The sequence below is a fragment of the Muntiacus reevesi genome, chromosome 5 (assembly GCF_963930625.1).
Source record: "Muntiacus reevesi chromosome 5, mMunRee1.1, whole genome shotgun sequence".
NCBI lineage: Eukaryota > Metazoa > Chordata > Mammalia > Artiodactyla > Cervidae > Muntiacus > Muntiacus reevesi.
The window spans coordinates 27,419,038-27,439,002 of NC_089253.1; the positions used below are offsets into that span (position 1 = coordinate 27,419,038).

The window sequence follows — 19,965 nt, forward strand, 5'->3', positions numbered from 1 at the left end:
CAGAACTCAAGTCATCACAGCTTTATGGTATCAAATCCCTCAGTGACAACTCATAGTGACAACAGTATCAGGAGGGTGCGTTCGTCCCACGTTTGTCCCACTTCAGCTTCCTCCCTCGATCCATCTTGAACCCTTTGCCCTGGTGCCGAGGTCGGACCTCACTGCCTCAGTGGAGCCCTTCACAGTGTGGTTGGGGCGGGCCAGGAATGGACTGGAAAAGGCTGAGGAGGCCCCGAGACGCTCCCTCCTCCGCAGTCCCTCCCCATGAGCCAGCGCTGTCCTCCAGGAAGACGTCCGGGTCCCCCACTTCCTGTGACCCAGGCAGGGGTGGGGCAGGGAACACATAGGATTTAGGGCTGCCTCTCAGGCCAAAATGACCTGACTGTGGGCATGGATGGAGCAGAGGGAAAGGCAAGGGCTGCAAGCCAGGTGGAGCTGACATTTTGCTCCTGGAGGCTGCAGGTCTGCTCTGTTCTTATTTTGTTTTGCTTTCATTTGTTCCCACCATCTGGGAGGGAGAATGTCAGAGGCCAGACAAGGTGGACCCCTAGCTGCAGCGAAGCACAGGCCAAGACCCGCAGTCCACAGCCCCGGCCAGTGGCTGATGGGAGAGGAAGGGCTGGTTCTCATCTTGGCAGTCAGGCGGTCAGTTCAGGAGGAGTCTAGGAGAAGTTGAAGGAGGGTGGAGTTACCCCCCTGTTCCTTATCGCTCTTTCTGGACCCCTCTTGGCTGCCCCCAACCGCAACAAAACCCCTCTGGTCAAGATGGATCGCTGCATCAGCCAACCAGACACTTACCGCCAGCTTTGGGCACAGGAGAGCTGAGCTTGAGCTGACTTTTCTGGGAAGAGAGCCGAGATTCAGGTGGCCAGGGAGGCAGCCCCCTTCCCAGCCACTGGGTGGGATTTTTCTCAATGTCCTCCAACCAGTCTGACCTCCATTCCCACGGCGTCAGGGAAAGGGTAGAAGTCAGGGAGAGGTCGTCCCGGGGCGAGGGAGGTGACGAAGCATCTGTTAGGGAGGATAGAGATGTCTGTGGAGGGTTGGCCTTCACCCTTGGGGACCAGTTTAGGGCAGAAGGCGTGGGGCTGCTTAAGGCATACACCCGACCGTAGACATAACCCAGTCCCACTCGGTCCATCAACCCAGTGGTCACATCCCCAGCGTCCTCCACCCCAGGGAGAGGAAGATGTTCATTGATTTCTTTGAGAGAACAGCTTGAACTCCCTCCTCCCAACTCGGCCTTAGCTTTCTGTCCTAGGTAATTCCTGCTCTCCTGTTCGCCACAATCCTGACTGCTTTTTTAGGGGGAAGAATGTAGAGTTAAGGTTTGAAAACTAGGTCTTGGGGATATATGTCCAAGGAAGGGAACACCGAAGGGGCTGGAGGAGCCCTCACTACCTGCCGTTGACTCGGGAATGATGGTCCCAACCTGCTAGACACACGAAACAGGAAGCCCAGTCTTGCCTCATCTGGCCATAGATGGGAGAGGAAGAAGGCTTTGACAGCTCAGGGGGATGTAAGAGACAGAACAGAACTTCCCACAGTGGATGAATCTGTCACTGGGCTGGGGAGGGCAACCTTTCCTGCACCCCACATTTAGTAAGAGGAAGGTCCTGGAGGCAGCAGAATGGACCATATAATTGGCTGCCTCTGGGCCCTTTTTTTTTTTTTTTAATATATTTATTTATTTGGTTGTGCCAGATCTTAGTGTTGGGATACGGAATCTAGTTCCCTGACCAGGTTTTGAACTTGGGCCCCCTGCATAGGGATTATGGAGTCTTAGCCACTTAGTCCCTGCCTCTGGGCTTTTAACTTGCACAGTTTATCCTTGTTCTGGGTGATCTTGGGCAAGTTAATAAACCTATGGGACTTACAGCTCCCTCATTTGGAAAAGAATGATAAAGAATATTCCTCAGAGAGCTGCTGCTAATGCTGAACATATGTAAGGCGCTTGGCATGGGGGCTTGGACACAGTGACGATGGTGAGGATGCTTTACTCTTGGTTGGGGAGAAGCTGTGTCCCCTCCCGGGGGGTGGGAGTGAAACAGTGATCTCACCTACCCGTGAAGACGCAGTCTGCCTCCCTGGGCTCCAGACCAAAGCCGAAGCTGTCCGCTGCCACAGCCAGGGCCCGGGCGAAGTGGGCGTCAGCGAGGAAGGAGCCATCGGAGGAGCTGACCAGGCTGGCTCTGGCGCTGGGGCCGTTGTCCTCTGAGGCTGAGCCCCAGCCGTTGGCCAAGGAGCCCTCGCTGGGGGTGGGTGTGAGGCAGGGCCGAGGAGGGCACAGCAAGCCCCTCACCTCGGACCCCACTCCTCCTCCAGGTCTGCCCATGTCCGCGAGGTCCGAGGCCGCGGGCACGCTGATGTAGCCATAGGTGGTGGGAGGGGAGGGCGCCCTTGGCATCGGAGAGACGCTGTTCCTGGGAAGAGGTCACAGGGGAGATGGCGTGATGATGGGCGGGGGCAGGGCGTGGAGGGGCAGAGACAGTCCGCGAGGAAGGTGGAGGTGGGAGAGCTGAGCACGCCTCTGTCTCCCGCTTATCTGTATCCTCTGGCTCCCCTCCGGCCACTCACCTGGGGGTCTCCTCACCCTCACTGAGCTCCAGGCACAGGGCCACCTCCTCAGGGGTCAGCACGCTGTCCTGATCCTCCCCCAGGGACGACAGCGACGAGCTGGACAGGCGGCTGGACGCTGGGCTGGGACCAGAGAGGGAGGAGGCCTGGGGGCTGGAGGGGCGGAGGGTACCGGAGGGAAGGAGGGCGGGGACGGGGGCAGCTGGCGGAGGAGCGGAGGTGGGGGCTGGGGGCTCCACCGAGCGCCTGTTTGGGGTAAGACGGCAGGATGGTTAGTGCAGTTCTTCCGGTCCCTGCCCCCCCCCCCCGCCCCCCACGCCCCCAGCCCCGCCCAGCAAGCACCTCCCGCATCCCCAGTGCCCCGCCCTGCTTCCTGACCCAGGCCCTCTTACTGGGTCTGCTGACTCTGAGTGGGGGGTCCACGGGGAGCGAGTGGTACCGGGGGCAAAGGGCGAGTCATCAGTTCACTGGAGGAGCTGAGGAGCTGTGGTCCCAGCGCCCGCCAGGCCACCAGAGCACGGGGCACAGCTCCTGGGGAACAAGAGCCTGGGCGTGAGATCGCAGAACCACCACAGCCCCCAGGCCGCAGCTTGTCTGTCCACGCAGCGTCCTGTCCCCCTGCCCCGCCGAGCCAGCCTCCTCGGGGACAGGAGAAGCCAGACGGAGGGGCTGGCGGGCCCCACACCACGCCTCACTCCCTCATTCGCCTCCCAGGGCCCTCCACTCACCTGGGCTTTGGGGAAAGTTCTTGGAGCCTCTGTTGCTCACCTCGCAGGCCCAGAGCTCCGCAGGGTGGCTGGCCCGGAGCAGAGGGGAGCTGTTGGCCTGGTGCAACTCTGCAAAACATAAGAGTTTTGTTTGTGGGGCTGGCGGCCACTCCAGATGGGCCTTCACATCCCAGCCACAGGCTCTGTCTTCAGCCTGTTCACTTAAGCTTTTCTCTGAAACCAGAAAGAAGAGAGAACAATCTCCCTCCATCCAGGCAGCTGGGATATAAAAGTGAAGGAGCATCAGACTTGGAGTTAAATCACCTGATTCACAGTCCAGCCCCACCGTGTATTAGCGATGTGACCTCAGATAAATGCATCAACCTTCCCGAACCTGTTTCATTTGTAAGCAGCCACTTCAAAGCATGGTTTTACCAAGCAATTGAAAACAGATTGGAAAGTTTCTGGCATATAACAGATAATTTTAAAAACAACCTCTCGGGATTTCCCTGGTGGTCCAGAGGCTAAGACTCTGCACTCCCTATGCAAGGGGCCTGTGATTGATCCCTGGTCAGGGAACTAGATCCCACATGCTGCAACTAAGAGCTGGCTTCAAGTATAATAAAAGATCTCACGTGTTGCAGCTAGGACCCAGTGCCAAATAAATAAATAATTTTTTTAAAATATTTTAAAAATAATGAGGAAGACAAGAGATGGGAGCCCCAGACCAGCCAGCTCTGATGAGAGAGAGTCAGCTGATGGGAAGAGGAACTTTAGAGTAGGAAGAAGGGTTGGTCTCACCCAGGTGGGCAACGCCTTGCCTGTGGATAGTCAAGATGTACTGAGTGAATGAGTGAATGGATGGATGACATTAGAGATGCAGCTGTAAACACATAGTGAGAAGAATCATGTATGAGATGGCAGTTACCATCAGGCCCATGTGGCCACTTAGGAGACAGGGCTCTGAGTAAATCGTGACAGTACAGAAGCCCTGGCTGTGTGCAATGACTTGGTCAGGCCAAAACCAAAATGGACCTAAGTTTAAGCCAGAAGAGAAACAGAGTAATAAAGAGAAGGGATTTCCCCAAGACCAGGAATAAGAGAACATCAATCAAAGGAGAAAAGAAATAATCTTCAGGTTAATGCCACACGATCAAAAGCCCAAAGCCCAGTTAGGAAAGGGGAGCAGAGACCAGGCAGGACTCTCGACATAGAGCTGTCTCGTCAACCTAATATAAAAGATGTGGGGGCCACGATGGGTAGGTTCAGAGTGAAGACAAGACATTCATCAAGGATCCATCTGGGTCCTAGAAACCCATGTACAGTGGCTGGTCTTCTAAGCCACTGGATGAAAACTCACACAATGGCTAGACTTCCTCCACTAGAGTTTCCTTTTGTACTTTGGCTGGTTTAGCTTTTACTCATTTCCTTTAATTGTCGTATGACCCAAGGAGTCCTGGAGGCCAGCTTTGAGAGCTCCAACCCCCACTCTCACCAGCTTTGTCTTGTCTTGGGCCTGGCTTCTTGCCTAAGCTCAGAAGTGGGGGCACATGCTATTGGTGTTGATTTATGTGGAAGGGGAAGGGAAAAGACTGTATTTATCCCAGCTCACTTTATTTCTTCTAAAGGATTTTTGGTAACCAAAAAAAGAAAACTGCCTTCCACCTTGTTTGGAATTACTTGAACTTAGTGTCAATATTATTTGAATTAAACTATGAAGTGAAGTGAAGTGAAGTCGCTCAGTCATGTCCGACTCGTAGCGACCCCATGAACTGCAGCCTACCAGGCTCCTCCGTCCATGGGATTTTCCAGGCAAGGGTACTTGGAGGGAATTAAACTATACACTAATGTTATCAAAGTGAGGTGGAATCTTGTTGGGTGCACCTGAATTGCGATAGATATTTGAGTGAATTATTTAATGAGGATAATTAATATATGTATCGGCAAAGTGAGCTAATCCATCTGACATGATGGATGAGACAGCTGTTGTCAGAGTATTAGTACAGAGGTAAAAAAACCCAACTAGGCTCAGATAATAAGAAAAAGGAATAAGCAGCTCAAGGGGGGGCACTGAGAGAGACTGCCAGAGTTCGAAGACAAAGAATCAGCAGACTTTTGGCCTAGATGATAGCCATAGAGGAGCTCCATGCCTCTGGATGAGATTTGTTCTTTTTTCACTATCAGGCTGTACTGCGTGGCCGTGAGATCTTAGCTTCCTAACCAGGGATTGAACCTGTGACCCCTGCAGTGAAAGTGTGGAGTCTTAACTGTTGGACCACAAGGAAAGTCCCTCTGGATGAGATCTTGTGGCTGTTGCTATTGCCCACCAGCCCAGAGGAATTACTATGCTCACTCTATCCTGGAGCAGTGATGGCGTGGAGCCAGATGAGGGAGAAAAGGGGTGTGATGAGGACCTAAATCTCTAAGTGAGATTAGAAAACTTCGTCTCAGAACGGGAACGTTTCTTAACAACTGTCCGTAGAAAATTGCTCCTCTTTTCGGGGTAGCATTAATGTTTTCAAGTGGGACATACATAATATTCAAATCAGTGTGGTTATCCATGAAAAAGCTACTTTTTAAATGAGATTTATGCAACCTCTTTTTAGCTGGTATTTCATGATCACAGAGGATTGCTAATGCAATAGCTCTGAGGCAAAGCTGGAAAGGATGCCAGCTTCGCTAATATTTAGAGTCATAAAATTCTGGATATTGGCCAAGCCCTTAATTACTCTAAATCCATCTTTATCTTGATAAAAGTTGGATTATATCCACTTAACAAAACCGGCTGCTGAATGTTTATAAATCTTAACTAATCAGTACAGGAGGCTCATGGAGATGGCGGAGTGTGAAGTCAATGTTCAGAAATGGAGAAACAGAGTCATCGAGAGAACAGTTTCCCAGGGGTGATCCCAGAGAGATTCAAAGTAACTTTTGGAAGTTTCTGGTTTCAAATTTGAGATCTGCAGCTCATGGACGTAGGGTTTTAAACAAGCTACCCCATTCTGATCCTCTTTCCTTGTCTGTAAAATTAGAGAAATAACACCTTGCCAATATATTGTGAGGATTCAATGATGTAACAAAATATGAGTAAAGCACCTAACATAGAGTAGTTGCTAAAGAAATAGAGAGTATACATATTTCTCTCCGGAGAGTCAAAACAAGTAGTTGAAAATCAGGAGAGAAATTGACAGAAAGGAAATGCTCATTCTCTGGGAAGCAAGCTGGGAGTTGGTACCTGGGCAGGACCCATACATCGTGCATAGCGCATAAGTACATAATACACGGTACAGAGGTTATGCGAGCCTGAGGTTTTATGCTAGCACTGGTCACTCTCCTCCAGGTTCTACAATTACCCACATGCTGGTCATGCACTTTCATTAGACTTGGAGCTAGTAGAGAGCAAGGATTATGTTTAGTATCACTGTGTTCCCCTATCCCACCCCTAGTGGTGCTTATTCAGTGTTTGCTGAATTGAGCTGACTGCAGAAATAGGGCTCACTGCTGGTGTGAAAAACCCAAAGAAGAGCCCCGTGTAAAGAAAATCTGAGGCCTGGGGCTTCCCTGGTGGTCCAGTGGTTAAGAATTTGTCTGCAATGCAGGGGCCATGGGTTTGATCCCTGGTCGGGGAGGTAGGATCCCACATGCCTTGGAGCAACCAAGCCTGCTGGCTGCAACTACTGAAGCTCCTACCCCACAACAAGAGAGAGAGTCCATGCACAGAAGCAAAGATGCCACATGAATGAAAGAAGATCCTGCATGGCTCAACGAAGACCCAAAGAGCGAAAGAAAGAAAAACTGAGGCCAGCGCACTCCTGGCTGCTGGTGGTGGTGGTGGTTTAGTCGCCAAGTCACGTCTGACTCTTGCGACCCCACGGGCTGTAGCCCGCCAGCCTCCTCTGTCCATGGGATTCTCCAGGCAAGAATACTAGAGTGGGTTGCCATTTCCTCCTCCACACTCCTGGCTGGGTGCACAGTAATAGGTGTCCATCAGGACAGACTGTGGGTGGAGGGCAACCCACACCTGGCCCCGAGACTCCTGTCCTCCATACCCCGATTCAGGCTGCGTGCATCCTCGAAGCCTTACCCTGCTTCTTTCTGGCCTTCCAGGCCTCTGCGGGGGCCAGAGACAAGCGTGGGGAAGAGAGACCCCGGCGGCCACAGAGGCTGTCTGAACTGGGCCAGGGGTTGGAGAGCTGGGCCAGCTGGGGGGTGAGCCGCCTGGCTGCTGGGGCCTGGGGGCTTGGCCGGGCTGGGGGGCTGGAAGGCCCCTCGGCGATGAGGGAGCCATAGAAAGTGCTGGTGTCAGGAAGCAGGGGCACCCCAGGGCTTCGGGGATCCCAGGAGATCACTGTGGTAAAAAATGACAGGAGCGATTATGGTGAATGCAGCTCACCCACGCACCCCTTTGTCCAGCACCCCTGCTCAACTGCTAGGCCCCCTACCCGCACCCCTGGGTGGGGGGGCATGCTCACAAGAGCGGCGACCTTCTAGCGGGTCCCGGGGGTCCACTCCCAGCCGACTGCTCAGGCTGCTGCTGCTGCTGAGGTCTCGAGAGCCAGAGGTGGAGCGCCATGTGTCTGCCAGCCAGGGGGAGTCGCTGTGATCCATCCTGGACAATGAGGGGTGCGGGGCAGAGAAGCAGGTGGAGGGAAAACGTGATTGGTCAAGAGCTCGAGCTCGGCAGGTAGCAGAAGGGGTAGAGTAGGTGGTGGTACCACCTTTATTCTCACTGCTTCTCAGCCCCCCACAGACTCCTTAAGATCTCTGATCTGCTATCCCAAACGCAGCGCCCCTTTCTTATCCTGAGGTCAAAGGATGGCCAAGTTGCCCCAGAGCTGGGAGGTATCACAGACAGATGGCTGTGTGCTGAGACAGAAAGAATACACATCGGGAGCCAGATCTGGTGCTGCCTAGCTGTGCAACCCTGGGTCAGCTCAGTCTATTAGCCTCTCTAAGCCCTGGTTCCTCCAACAGTAAGACTTCCTGACAAGGCTGATGCTGTAAGCTGAGAGGAAGAAGTGAGAGATCACTCAGCCAGCAGCGCAGGAGTTCGCTGCCTGGATATTGGCTTCTCTGTCTCTAGCCTGATTCCCCTTGAATGGGGTGGCATGCCGGTGGGGATCAGACCAAACACTTCTCTGCCTAAAACCCTCAGTGGCTCCCCATGTACCAAGATGGAGCCCAGCTGCTTAGTGTGGCTAACAGGGCCCTCATTGGCCTAGCTTCCAGCTCCTCAGCTTTATCTTTTGCTCTGATCCATCCTATACCGGAGGCCCCAGTCGAACCGAAAGGCTTGTCTTTCCCTATAAATAGCAGGCTATTTCTTACTATTCCCTTTGCCTTCCCCCTTTATTTCAGCTTTAGCTTTTTTTTTTAATATAATTGCTTCGCAATGTTATTTTAGTTACTGTTGTACAATGAAGTGACTCAGCCATATACTTACAAATATCCTCTCCCCTTGGACCTGCCTCCCCCCGACCCCCATCCCACCCCACCTAGATCACCAGAGAGTGCGGCATTGAGCTTCCCGTGCTTTAAGGCAGCTTCCCACCAGCTCGCTATTTCACACGTGCGGTCAGGGGAAATGTGAGATCTTCCTCCCTAGTTCCCCGCCCAGCCCCCTCCTGGTACTGCCAGCTCTGGATTGCATTTATGCTCGTGTGCCTGTCTCGGCTAGACTGAGTGTTCTCCTGGCAGACAGTGACTCTTCTCAAGAAATGAATGAACAAGGTGATCAGAATGGAATCTCCCTTGAGGAAAAGGATGACATCCCAGGGGAGACAGAGAAAGTTCAGGAAGGCGCAGGCTAAGCCCAGGAAGTGGCTGGAAGAGAAAGGCCAGGGAGCATGGGGTAACACAGGAACACAGCAACAGCCAGCACGGAACCTTGCTCTGGGCTGAGAAACTGACAGCAAGATGGTAGCCTGAGAGCTGGCACCTAAGAGGTGCTTGATATACTCCTGTTGAAAGATGCAGATCTGGAATGTGAAATCTCTCAGAAGAAATCTAATGAGATAAAGAGCAGGAGAAGGTGGGCAGAGATGAAATGGTTTAGTGAAAAACTCAGCCAATAGGAGAAAAAAGGATGTTTTGTTTCCTAGCGTTTTGTCTTATAACTGGAGACTTGCTCTGGCCACCGAACGCACTCGGAGCAGATGGATGGATACCCGCAGGCGGGCTGGGTTATTGAGAACAGGAGTAAGAAGCAATCACATAGAGACAGAGTGCCCTCTGCTGGAACTGTGGGTGGATTATTGTGAAAGAAAGATGCCTCAGTGGGGGTAGGTGATTGCTGAACTCAAAGGTACCGCTCGGTAGATGCTGAATGTACAGAGAGAATTAGAAACCAGCCTGGTCCTCCCATGTTACTTATTCTCCATCCAGCAGGAGAATGCAGTCAGTATTAATGAGAGCTCGGTAACAAGAGCACCAGGTTAGGTGTTCAGAAGTCAGGTACTGGCCATGTAACCTTGGGTGGTCACTGAAGTCTGGGTGGGGCCAGTTACTTACCTGTCAGATGGTGTGATAGTGACATTAATGAAAGAGAAATTAATTCTCACTTGAAGTTCAGGGGAGATTCAGGTGTTAGGATGACAAATTGCCTGGCAGTAGGGGAGAGGGGCTTCCCAGGTGGCGCTAGTGGTAGAGAACCCACCTGCTAATGCAGGAGATATAAGAATCGTGGGTTCAATCCCTGGGTTGGGAAGGTCCCCTGGAGGAGGGCAGGGCAACCCGCTCCAGTATTCTTGCCTGGAGAATCCCACGGACAGAGGTGCCTGGTGGGCTACAGTCCATGGGGTCGCAAGGAGTCAGACATGACTCATGTGACACAGCATGCACGCATGCAGGGGAGACAAATGCTCCAGCCAGTTCTCTGTCCCAACTTCACTGTCCCTCAGCCCCTCTGGCCCTCCCTCACCTCCTCCCCTTTCCTGTCTCACCTGTGTTTTAAGATGGCATCCTCACTGGTGTACCTGTACAGACCTGAGAGAGGGCAGGAGGAAGGGTCAGCCCAGAGTCTCCAGCACCTGGCTAGAGGCCCAAAGCCCTGTTGCATCCTGGCTGGACCCAGGGAAGGCCAGCCAGTCCACCTGCGAGTCCACCGCCTTCTCACCTGGGCCCAGGTGCACGCCAGCTCGGCGCCGGCGGTGGATGCACACGGCCGCGCCCAGCAGCAGAAGCCACAGCACGACCCCCCCGCTGGCAATGACCTCTGGCCGCTTCAAGGCTGCCCACAGCTGCTCCAGGGTCCACGGGCTGTGCGCACTGGGTTGCTGGGCAGCTCGCTCCATGGCCTGCTCTGTAGGGGAATTTGAGCTCAGGACGAGGCAATGAAGGTGGGTAGATAAGGGGGAGGAGCTGGGAGATGAGTAGGAAGAGAGAATGGTGGAAAGAGGGCCTGGATGGGGTCTGGGTGGGGCCAGAGGGCTCTGTCCTCACCTAATAGGAGGCAGACAGGGCTGCTGGGCTGCCCAGCGCCCGCGCCAGTGACTGCAGCCACTTGCACGCAGTAGGAACCTGACATGCGAGCAGCAATCTCCAGCTGGGTCTGCTCACCCACCACGGTCCAGTTGGCTGGGGGCAATGAGGTGTTGCCCAGGCTCCAGACCTGAGACACAAACAGAGGTGAGCTTGCCCGCCTCCAAAACCATCACAGCAGTTAAGCCCCTTCATCTGCAGATCAGACTCTGGGTATGTGGCCGCCCTCTACTGGCGTTTTCCTGGAGGTACTCCCACATGCACCCACACTTCCTATTTCCTTCTTCCCTACAAAGTGCGGGAGACTTCTCTCTAGACTGACAGAAGAGCGACAGAAGCAATCTTACGAAGTAGGCGTTAGACCAGTGGTTCACACATATCAATGTGCTTTAGGATCACGTGGAGGGTTTGTTAAAATCTGGATGGCCAGGCCCATCTCTGACATTCTGACCCACAAAGCCTGTCAATGGACTGAAGGATCTGCATTCTAACAAGTTCTCAGATGATGGTGATGTTGCTGGTCCAGGAATCACACTCTGGCACCCCTGCCTTAGAAACTCAGAGTCAGTCACAGCCTGGTTTGGTCCCTGTCCTGTTTCCCGCACTCATGAGCCTAGCCTCACTTTCCATGTCTGTAAACTGGGGATCACAGTGAGAGGAAATGAGATCATGTACGTAAGCGCGTGGCAGTGTCTGGCCGACAGCAGAGTCCCTGCTTCGCTGGGCAGGTCCCGTTTCTTAGCGCCCAGAGCCAGGGGAGGGGCAAGTCTTGGCACCACGGGGGAGCGGTGCGTCAGCTTGCGGGGGTACCTGGTAGCCACGGATGATGCCGTTGTGGTTTTCAGCAGGCGGTGGGACCCAGCTCACAAGGACACTGCCGTTGCCAGGTTTTAGGGTCACCTCCTGGGGAGGGGCACTGGGCACTGGTGGGGAGGGAGACAGGCGGTAAGGAATGCTGAAGGAATCCTAGGGACTCCCTTTCTAGAGAAAAGAGCAGGGCTGGGGTCATAAGGTCCGAGCCATGCTGACAAGAACAAGAGCTTCTCTCAGCTCTGCTTTCAGAGCCAGGACAAGAGGGGGCCCAGGGGTGGAAGCCACTATTCCTCTTCCTCCTGACTACAGAGGGACAGAAAGGGGCTGGGGGTATATCGTTGGGTTCTGGAAGCATCTGTTCCTGACCTTGTTCAGGCAGCCTCAGGAGCAGCACGTTGCTGTCGGGGCCTTGAGCGCGGCCAGAGGATGGTCTCACTTTGAACTCATAGTCTTGGCCCCAGTGGAGGCCCCCAAGCTCTGCGCTCTGCCAGCCAGCCAGCAGGGCCTCTGCCCACGGGGCGCCCTGGCCCCCAGGGGTGGCCTGGGTCCTGAACAGGGCCGTGTAGGACTGAGCAGGTGCCGCGGGGCCGCTCACCTGGGGAAGACGGGGGGAGGGGAGGACTCAGGGCTCTCGTGAACAGCCCTTTCCGGAGCTGTGACTGTTCCACCCCCAGGCCCCGGGCCTCACCTTCCAGCTGAGCCATACAGCTGGCCCGGGCTTGGTGCCCTTCTTGGGGTCTGGGTTCATCAGGGTCACGTTTTCCAGCTGAATGTGCACAGCCAGAAGCTCCAGGGGCTCCTTGTAGTCTGGGGGCTCTGTGGAGCGCACACATTGGGAATGGGCCCATAGGTCAGAGGGAAGAAACTGAAGAGTGGAGCATCCCTAGGCCACAGAGGAGCCAAAACTCCCAGACTACCCCGGTTGTGAGCTCTCCAATGTCTATCCTCGGATGGAGGATGACGATGATTTAGCAGCTCAGTCATGTCCGACTCTTGTGACTCCATGGACTGTAGCCCACCGGGCTCCTCTGTCCATGGGATTCTCCAGGCAAGAACACTGGAGTGGGCTGCCCTTCCCTTCTCCAGGGGATCTTCCCGATCCAGGGATCAAACCTGGGTCTCCTGCACTGCAGGGAGATTCTTTACCGACTGAGCTATGAGGGAAGCCCTTGGATGGAGGAACTGCCCCTAAATGAGGTCCCCACCACTCTGACCCATATCCCGGGTCGAACCCCCACATCCCCTAACCCCAGCCCACACCAGAGCGCACCACCCTAACTGGTGCCCCCCACCTTGGCCCTGACCTTAGCCGACCGCCCTCCCCTTACCCTGGATGGACACCCTGGCCACCCGGCTCTTCCGCCGTCCTGCACTGTTGGTGGCCATACACATGTAGGTCCCCGCGTCACTCTTCTCCACTCTTGCCATCAGCAGGGAGCCTTGGGACACCTGTCAGGACCAGGTGTCTTGTGAAGTCTGCCACATGGGGAGGAAGGCCTAAGGCCTCACGGCCGCCCCTTCCTCAGCTACTGCAGGAGACGTGGGGCTGGGGGCGGGGGGCGTGGGTCAGGCCCTGGGGTGTGCACCGCTGAGGCCCGAACAGGATGAGGTTTGGGACGGGACTCACCGAGTGCCGCCGTGGCTGCAGGGCCAGGGGTTTCTCATCCTTCCACCATGAGACGGTGGGCTCCGGGTAGCCCCAGGGCGGCTCGCACTGCAGAAGCACCTGCTCGCCCACTGCAGCCACCGTGTCCCGAGGCTGGACCTGGAAATCCTCCTGGAGGACTGCGGGGAGGACAGAGGGTTGGCCCTTCCATCCGGGTCCCACCTTGGCACTTCCAGCCTGCTCTGTATCACCTGCCTTTGGGCTCTGCCTCGTGCTGACTCTTCACAGCCCCACCTCCCAGGTCTCCCATCTAGGACCGCCCTGAACCCAGTCCTCCCCTCCCAAGTCTCCCCACCAGGCCTCACCAGCCACGGACAGCCGCGCGCCCCGGCTGACTGCCGTGCCCAGCCGGTTGCTGGCCTCGCAGGTGTAGACTCCCAGGTCCGTGGATCGGGTGCGGTCGTCGTGGGCACGTCCCCGGGGAGGGGGCCGCAGCAGCAGGAGGGTTCCGTCAGGGAGGAGGTGGTGAACGTCTGGGGGCACCATGCTCAGTGGGTGCCCGTCCAGCAGCCATCGGATGGTGGGAGGCGGCTGACCTGAGGCGCGGCAGCTCATCTTGGCCGGCTCGGGGCCCTGGAACAGCTGGTCCTCGGGATGGACTAGGATCTGGGGTGGGAAGTCCTGGGCCATGCTTCCTGGGGAGAGAAAAGGAGGCGGGGCCCAGTCTGACTACCAGTAGGACCCCCAAACCCTTCATGTCTCATCTGCCTCCTCTTGAAAATGAGTTCCCAAATAACATGCTGGGGACGTGAGGGCGATCTGGTTATGACAGCTGTCACCCCAGGGTTGATTTGGCTAATCTGGCTGGCCAGGCGGGTGTCCCCTTCTTCCCTCACCACTCCATGTCTGTCCTGCCCGAAGCTATGCCATCAGTCAAAGAGGACAGCCGTCCACGATAGAGAAGGACCGGTCTTCGGTCAAGAGTATAAGCTGGGCTCTCCTGCTAGTACCTCCAAACAAGCTCCTAGATAACATGCTGGGAGGGAGGTGAGAGGGCCAGTGTGCACGCGTGGCATGCAGTGAGGGCCCGTGGAGCCCTCAATCTGTTTCTCTCGTACTTAACAGCACCACCACCATCATCACCACTGTCTCTGCTACCCCCGCTGCCCAAGGGAAACAGAGGCGAAAGGGCCTCCCCCGCCTCGACCAGGCCTCGGATCAGGGGTGCGCGGGCTAGGAGCGGGGAGAGCCGGTCCTACTCACCCGTGAGGAGCAGAAGATGCAGGGTCCAGTGGACCCCGAGGAGGCGTGCTCCTCCAGCGCCCATGGCTGCTTGCAGGGCTCTGACCTGGTCCGCAGCACTTGGTCCTACTGCTCTGAGCTCACAGCGGCGGGGGAAGGAGGGGCGGGGCGGGCTGGTGGTGGTTGTTTGTGACCGAGACTCTGCCCCAGGAGGGAAGCAGCTTGGAGGAAACCGATGCTTCCTGCCCGGCCTTCAGGGCCTTGGAGAACTGGGAGGAGACCAGAGGAGAGAGGCTCTATGACCTTGACCCTTTAGTCATAAGCTGTGACTCTAAACTCAAACCCTAGTCTGGGATTTCTTAGAGGTAATCCTCACCCTGACCGTAACTCCAGAAGTTTCTATCCTTTAATTCCAAGCCTCTAGTGAACCGTTCAACCCCAATCCCAATTCCTTTTTTTCCAGATGACACCCCTCACCCCTACCCCACTGCTAGAGTGGATTAGAAACCCAGCGGTGAAATCTCAGGGCACGGGCATTCTGAGGCTAAGGGTAGAGAAAAGCAACGAGGAAGATAACTGGGTGGGGGGCAGTGTCTCATGTCCATTTCCCAGGGAGAGGTGGGGTGGTAAGCCAGAAGATAAGGAAGATAAGAGACTCTGGGACAGCCTGGGAGATGCCTACAGTTCACTCCTAGTCAGCTCAGAGACAGACAGATAAACTTCTGGAAGACTTTGGGCAAGTGACTTCATCCTTGAAAGTCAGTTTCCTTATTTGTAAAGAGGGAATAATAACAACAACAGCAATAATAGTTCCTACCTTGAGAGATGGAATGAGAAGAGATGAAGCATAGAATCAACCTAGTACAGTGCCTAATGCTTCGTAAGTGATCAGTAAAGCTTAGCTAATATTATGATTTATTTATTTTTATCCACATCCCATCACTGAAACTACGCAAGCCTCCTTAGCTGGGATTTTTTTCAGGCCCTGGAAAGATGGTTAGAGTAAATGGCCTTTAAGAGCTTTTTCCAGCCCTGGGACTTCCCCTGTGGTCCAGTGGTTGGGAATTCACCTTCCAATGCAGGGGTGAGGGTTTGGTCCCTGGTTAGGAAACTAAGGCCCCACATGCGTGTGGCAAAAAAATAAATCATTTTCCCAGTCCTGAAATATTGTGTTTATAGCAGACAGACCTGTAGCTTCTGAGCCTGCAATGTCAGCACACACCCCGCTTCTCCCCACCCCCTCCCTAGAGATACACTGCTCTCCCCTTTCAGAGCCCAGCTCCTGTTTACAGGTCTCTTCCTTCCAAATCTGGAATCTCAGACATTTCCTGGAGCTGTTCCCGGAAGACCAAGGCCAGGCTCTGGGGGCTCAGCGGAAGAATGTCCAGCCTTTGTTCCCCATTGTTCCTGGCCAGCTCCTTTGTGGGGCCCCTAACCCAGCCGACTGCCTCCCTTCCTCCCCCGTCCCAGCCTGGCCTCCACGCCAGCCCCAGTCCCAGCCTCAGACTTCATAGCCTGAAAGAGGTAGGCTTCCCTCACGCCTTCTCCCCTCAAATGCAGAACGAATCTGATTAAGACAATCAGGGCAAGAGAACACTGTGTTCTCTACAAACTGGGCATTTCCAAGGGGGTAAAGAACAGACAGTGAAAGTAACAGAGTGTCAGAGCTGGGAGAATAGGGATTGGTGTCAGAGAACAGAGTTTGGTATTTCAGAAGTGGAGGAGCAAAGGGAAGTGATGAATTCCATGGGGTATGCAAGGGTATATGTGTGCCAGGCAGAACAGAGTAGAATTTATGCGGTCAAGGATCTGTGGGGTCAGCATGAGGAAGGGGGTATTCAGATGGACAGTGAAGTCAGCCAAGGATGAGCAAAGGTTAGGGAAATTAAATAGCTTTGTCTAGGCTTCAGAGACAAAGCAGAGCTGGCCTTTGACCTTGCCTCTAAGCTGCCTGAACACTGCCCTGACTGTGCGTGCCCTGACTGCCTGATGCGAGTGCAAGACTTGTGGCACCATAGATAAGGTAGGGGACAGATCTTGAAATTTTTGAGTGCTTGGATGGGGGCTGGTCCACCAAGCCCCAGGCTTAACAGCACTCCAAGTTTTACAAGACAAAACAAACAGCATTAACAAGAAGCCAGAGATGCAATTTGCTCAGATTGATGATGGTATATATCAGTTTGCATCCTGGAATTATAAATGGGAACCCCAAACCGCAATCTCTGAAGTCACACACTGAGCGGATGAGCTGCCTGGGACCTTTTCCCAACTGGGACTCCAGATGTGCTGTGACATGGGACTTCCCAGCGCTCTTTGAGTCTGGATGTTGGTCAAAACCCAATTTGGTGATGTATCCTCTGCTGTTTCTATTTCGCTTTTCTTTTAATGTTACTATATTGAAAGTAAGCTAGGTGATTCTCTAATAAATATTGGTATTATTTATTTGTGTACAACAAGTGGCTTACTTTGTTAACATAACCTTTGAACCTGAGGCGAAACTGAAAACTTTCGGCAAAACGACAAAGAAAGGTGGATTTACTGCACATCCAGCCAATTTGGGATTTCCCAGGTGCAGAGCCCCCCACGCCCGTCTGACTCCGTGACTGCCTGCCCTGCAGGAATGCTGCCGTTAGCAGTCCTCTCTATCTCTTTGGCTTATACTTTAGACTTGGGGAGACTAACCAAGTTCTCTCCTAATGATTTAATGGCAGCTTGATTTGGCTCACATCTCTATATTCTAGAAAGATGGTGTGCTTCTCTTGGGGAAAAGGACAAATCACAAAGGAATTCAGATTCATGACTAGGTGGTCCTCAGGTCCTCAGGAATGGGCAGGTGACTCAGGAAAAAATGCCTGGAGGCTCTGCAGCTGGGGGAGGACTCCCTGCCCCACAGTCACGTGACCCCTCCCTAGAGATGCTGTCAGCACAGCCTTTGTGCATTCCCAGACTCTGCAGGCCCAAGTGCTAAGAACTGATGGGGATTGAAGGGTCCCTTCACTCTGAGCTGTTCCTTCGGATATTAAGGCTTTCTCCTCTCTCAGTTTAAGCCTACAGGGCCCTCAGGGATCCCTGGAGTGAAGGCCAAGGGGACTTCCCAACAGCAAGGCGTGTCTGGATGGCTCTCAGAGACCGTGATGCTCATTTCCAGCAACCTGCCCCCCACCCCGCCCCCCGGCATCCTGATTGTCTCATTCCCACACACTAAGGAAGAGCTGACCATGTGAGTCATGGGAATGACGTTGGTGGATGGGAGCTGCCTCCAGCTATCTCGAGGAGGCTCTGCTTTGGGACCCTGGTGATGTGCTAACCAGTGACACTTTAAACAGTATCTTTCTTACTCCCTGGTTTTAGAGTTTTGTGTTTTCCTAACACTTTGATTGCTTGTAAGAGGGAAGCGAGAGGAGAGAGATTATAAGGTGCTCTTTATAAGGACTCTCAGAGGACATTTCTTCCTACCTCTGGCTCCTGGTTTCTCTGGCTTCCTCTGTGTTTTCTGAAAATGAAGCCAGCACTCCTGCTGACCAGGCTGGTGCGGTAAATGGTACTAATTCAGGTGGGATTGGTTGTTTCAGTCTTGGTTCCACCTCTTACTGGCAGAGGGACCTTGAAAAAGTCACATAACATCTCTGAGCCCCACTTTCTTCATAAATTTTCTGTATGAGGTTTGAGGACAGTGGTGCTATGAAAACACTAGGTATGTGTTTAAACCAGCCCTTGAGTGTTCTGGGAAGGGTATAGCCCCTCGCTGACCACTAGAACCATAGCCTCCACCACCCAGGACACTCTCTTTGGCCTTGAGATCCTACCCTTTCTGTCTTCTTGTTTTTGGTTTGTTTCCCTCTTTGTGTGAGTTTGGTCCCAATTTCCAAATCCTCCTCTGTTCCAAGAAGCCAAAGGTTGGAGGGAAGTTGAGACAAAAGAGGAGACAGGAATGATCTCCTCTTAGCTGAAGGGGAAGTTGCCCAGACATCATGTCACTGGCTCAACTTCTGTCCCTTCATTCCCGGGCAATTTCAGTGTCCATGTGGAAATCACGTCTAATACTTTCAACTCCACAGTTTCTTGACTTCCTTAGCCAGTGTCTGCGAGTCACATCTAGATCACACATTGGAGACTGGACCAAGTGGAGATTTCAAAGGGTGTTGATGTCACTATTTGTCTGCTCATGTGTCCAAGGAGAAAAAGAGACCAGAGCAGTTATTGTCCTTTGTGTTCAGCTTGTCAATGCCTACCCCCCACCCACCCCCCAGCCAACCCGGCCAAAGAAAAGACCACCGGGAGCACACTTGTTGTTAACGTGTTGGGTTTCTTACTCTTTGCAGCTAAGGGCATGCATATCATGGGGTGCCTCAGTAAGAGGGTGCATTCGTTCTCAGTCAAGTCTGACTCTCTGTGACCCCATGGACTGTAGCCCACCCGTCTCCTCTGTCCATGGGATTTCTTAGGCAAGAACACTGGAGTGGGTTGCCCATTTTTCCTCCGGGTGATCTTCCTGACCCAGGGATCGAACCTGCGTCTCCTGCTTGGCAGGTGGATTCTTTACCACTGAGCCACCTGGGAAGCTCTAGTAAGAAGGTGTCAGAACCTGTTATGAGATTTGGGCTTTGACTGGGTAATAGGAAGCAGAGCTTTGCTCTAAATTGGTTGTTGTTGGGGATCTAGGACAATTCAATGATTCTTTGCAGCGGAACGTCTTTAATAATTTCCTTACTGTGTAGTGTATCAAATGGTTCTTTTTCTTCCTCTTCTGTTATAAACATTACTGCTTGGAATCTTTATTTTATATGTCTTCTAGTATAATTAAGATTTTCTTTACAGAACACCTAAACCTAGTAGTCAAATTTCTGGGTCTGTCTTAGGGCATACATATTTCAATTTCAGATGCAAATGACAAATTCTTTTCTAAATCAGTTGATTGCCCCAATGTCCTTAAAGCCACATCTTCATAATAGTTGGTGGATTTCTTAGTTTTTGACAATCTGGTATGCAGAATAATATCTTATTGTTGTCTTAATTTGCTTTTTCCTGATTAAATAATGAAGCTAAGCATCTTTTCAAGTGTTATCCACCATTTGTGTTTTTCACCTGGAAAGTATTTATTTCTATCTCTTGCTCATTTTTCTGTTGCTTATTTGTCTTTTTCTCAATAACTTTCAGGAGTTTTATATAGCCTGGAAAATAATTCTCTGTGAATTAGAAATATTGCAAGAACAAGTTTGGCCTCATATTTTCTCTTTCTTTGTGCTGTAACAGATGTTCTTAACTTTTCATAAATATATTTATTAATATTTGTTTTTATGTTTAGTGCATTTTTTCTGTTTTTGAAGAAAATTTTCTCTATACTAAAATAAGAAAATATTCTTCCATTGTTTCTTCTACAAGTATTCAAATTTTACTTTTAAGTCTTTATCTATCATGAATTGATTATTTTTTAGGGCTTGAGGTAGGGATATACTTTTTTTGTTTTCCAGATAGTAACTAATTATCCCAGCATGACTTATTGCTTAGTCCCAGTGACCTGCAATTATTCCTTGGTCACAC

The 19,965-nt window shown here is 52.8% G+C and overlaps 1 protein-coding gene across 3 annotated transcripts; it reads right to left on the bottom strand.

The window, feature by feature from the left end:
- Positions 1–6: 6 nt before the first annotated feature.
- ROBO4 (roundabout guidance receptor 4) lies at positions 7–14,586 on the bottom strand. Of its 3 annotated transcripts, none has more exons than XR_010663418.1 (18): positions 14,446–14,586; positions 13,548–13,877; positions 13,204–13,361; positions 12,905–13,025; positions 12,265–12,392; positions 11,943–12,171; positions 11,574–11,686; positions 10,725–10,893; positions 10,399–10,584; positions 10,226–10,268; positions 7,757–7,893; positions 7,369–7,632; positions 3,306–3,413; positions 2,970–3,108; positions 2,578–2,823; positions 2,061–2,423; positions 799–1,011; positions 7–662 (listed from the first exon to the last, which is right to left on the bottom strand). XR_010663418.1 is itself a non-coding variant. In XM_065937321.1 (18 exons), exons 1-18 carry the CDS (start codon positions 14,507–14,509, stop codon positions 652–654), a joined length of 3,006 nt encoding a protein of 1,001 aa, XP_065793393.1. In that variant the 5' UTR covers positions 14,510–14,586; the 3' UTR covers positions 7–651. The 3 variants fall into 3 exon arrangements, 2 of the variants coding, with proteins under 2 accessions (XP_065793393.1, XP_065793392.1); XM_065937321.1 differs by having other exon boundaries at positions 2,065–2,423; positions 7,769–7,893; XM_065937320.1 differs by having other exon boundaries at positions 2,065–2,423.
- Positions 14,587–19,965: the final 5,379 nt, after the last annotated feature.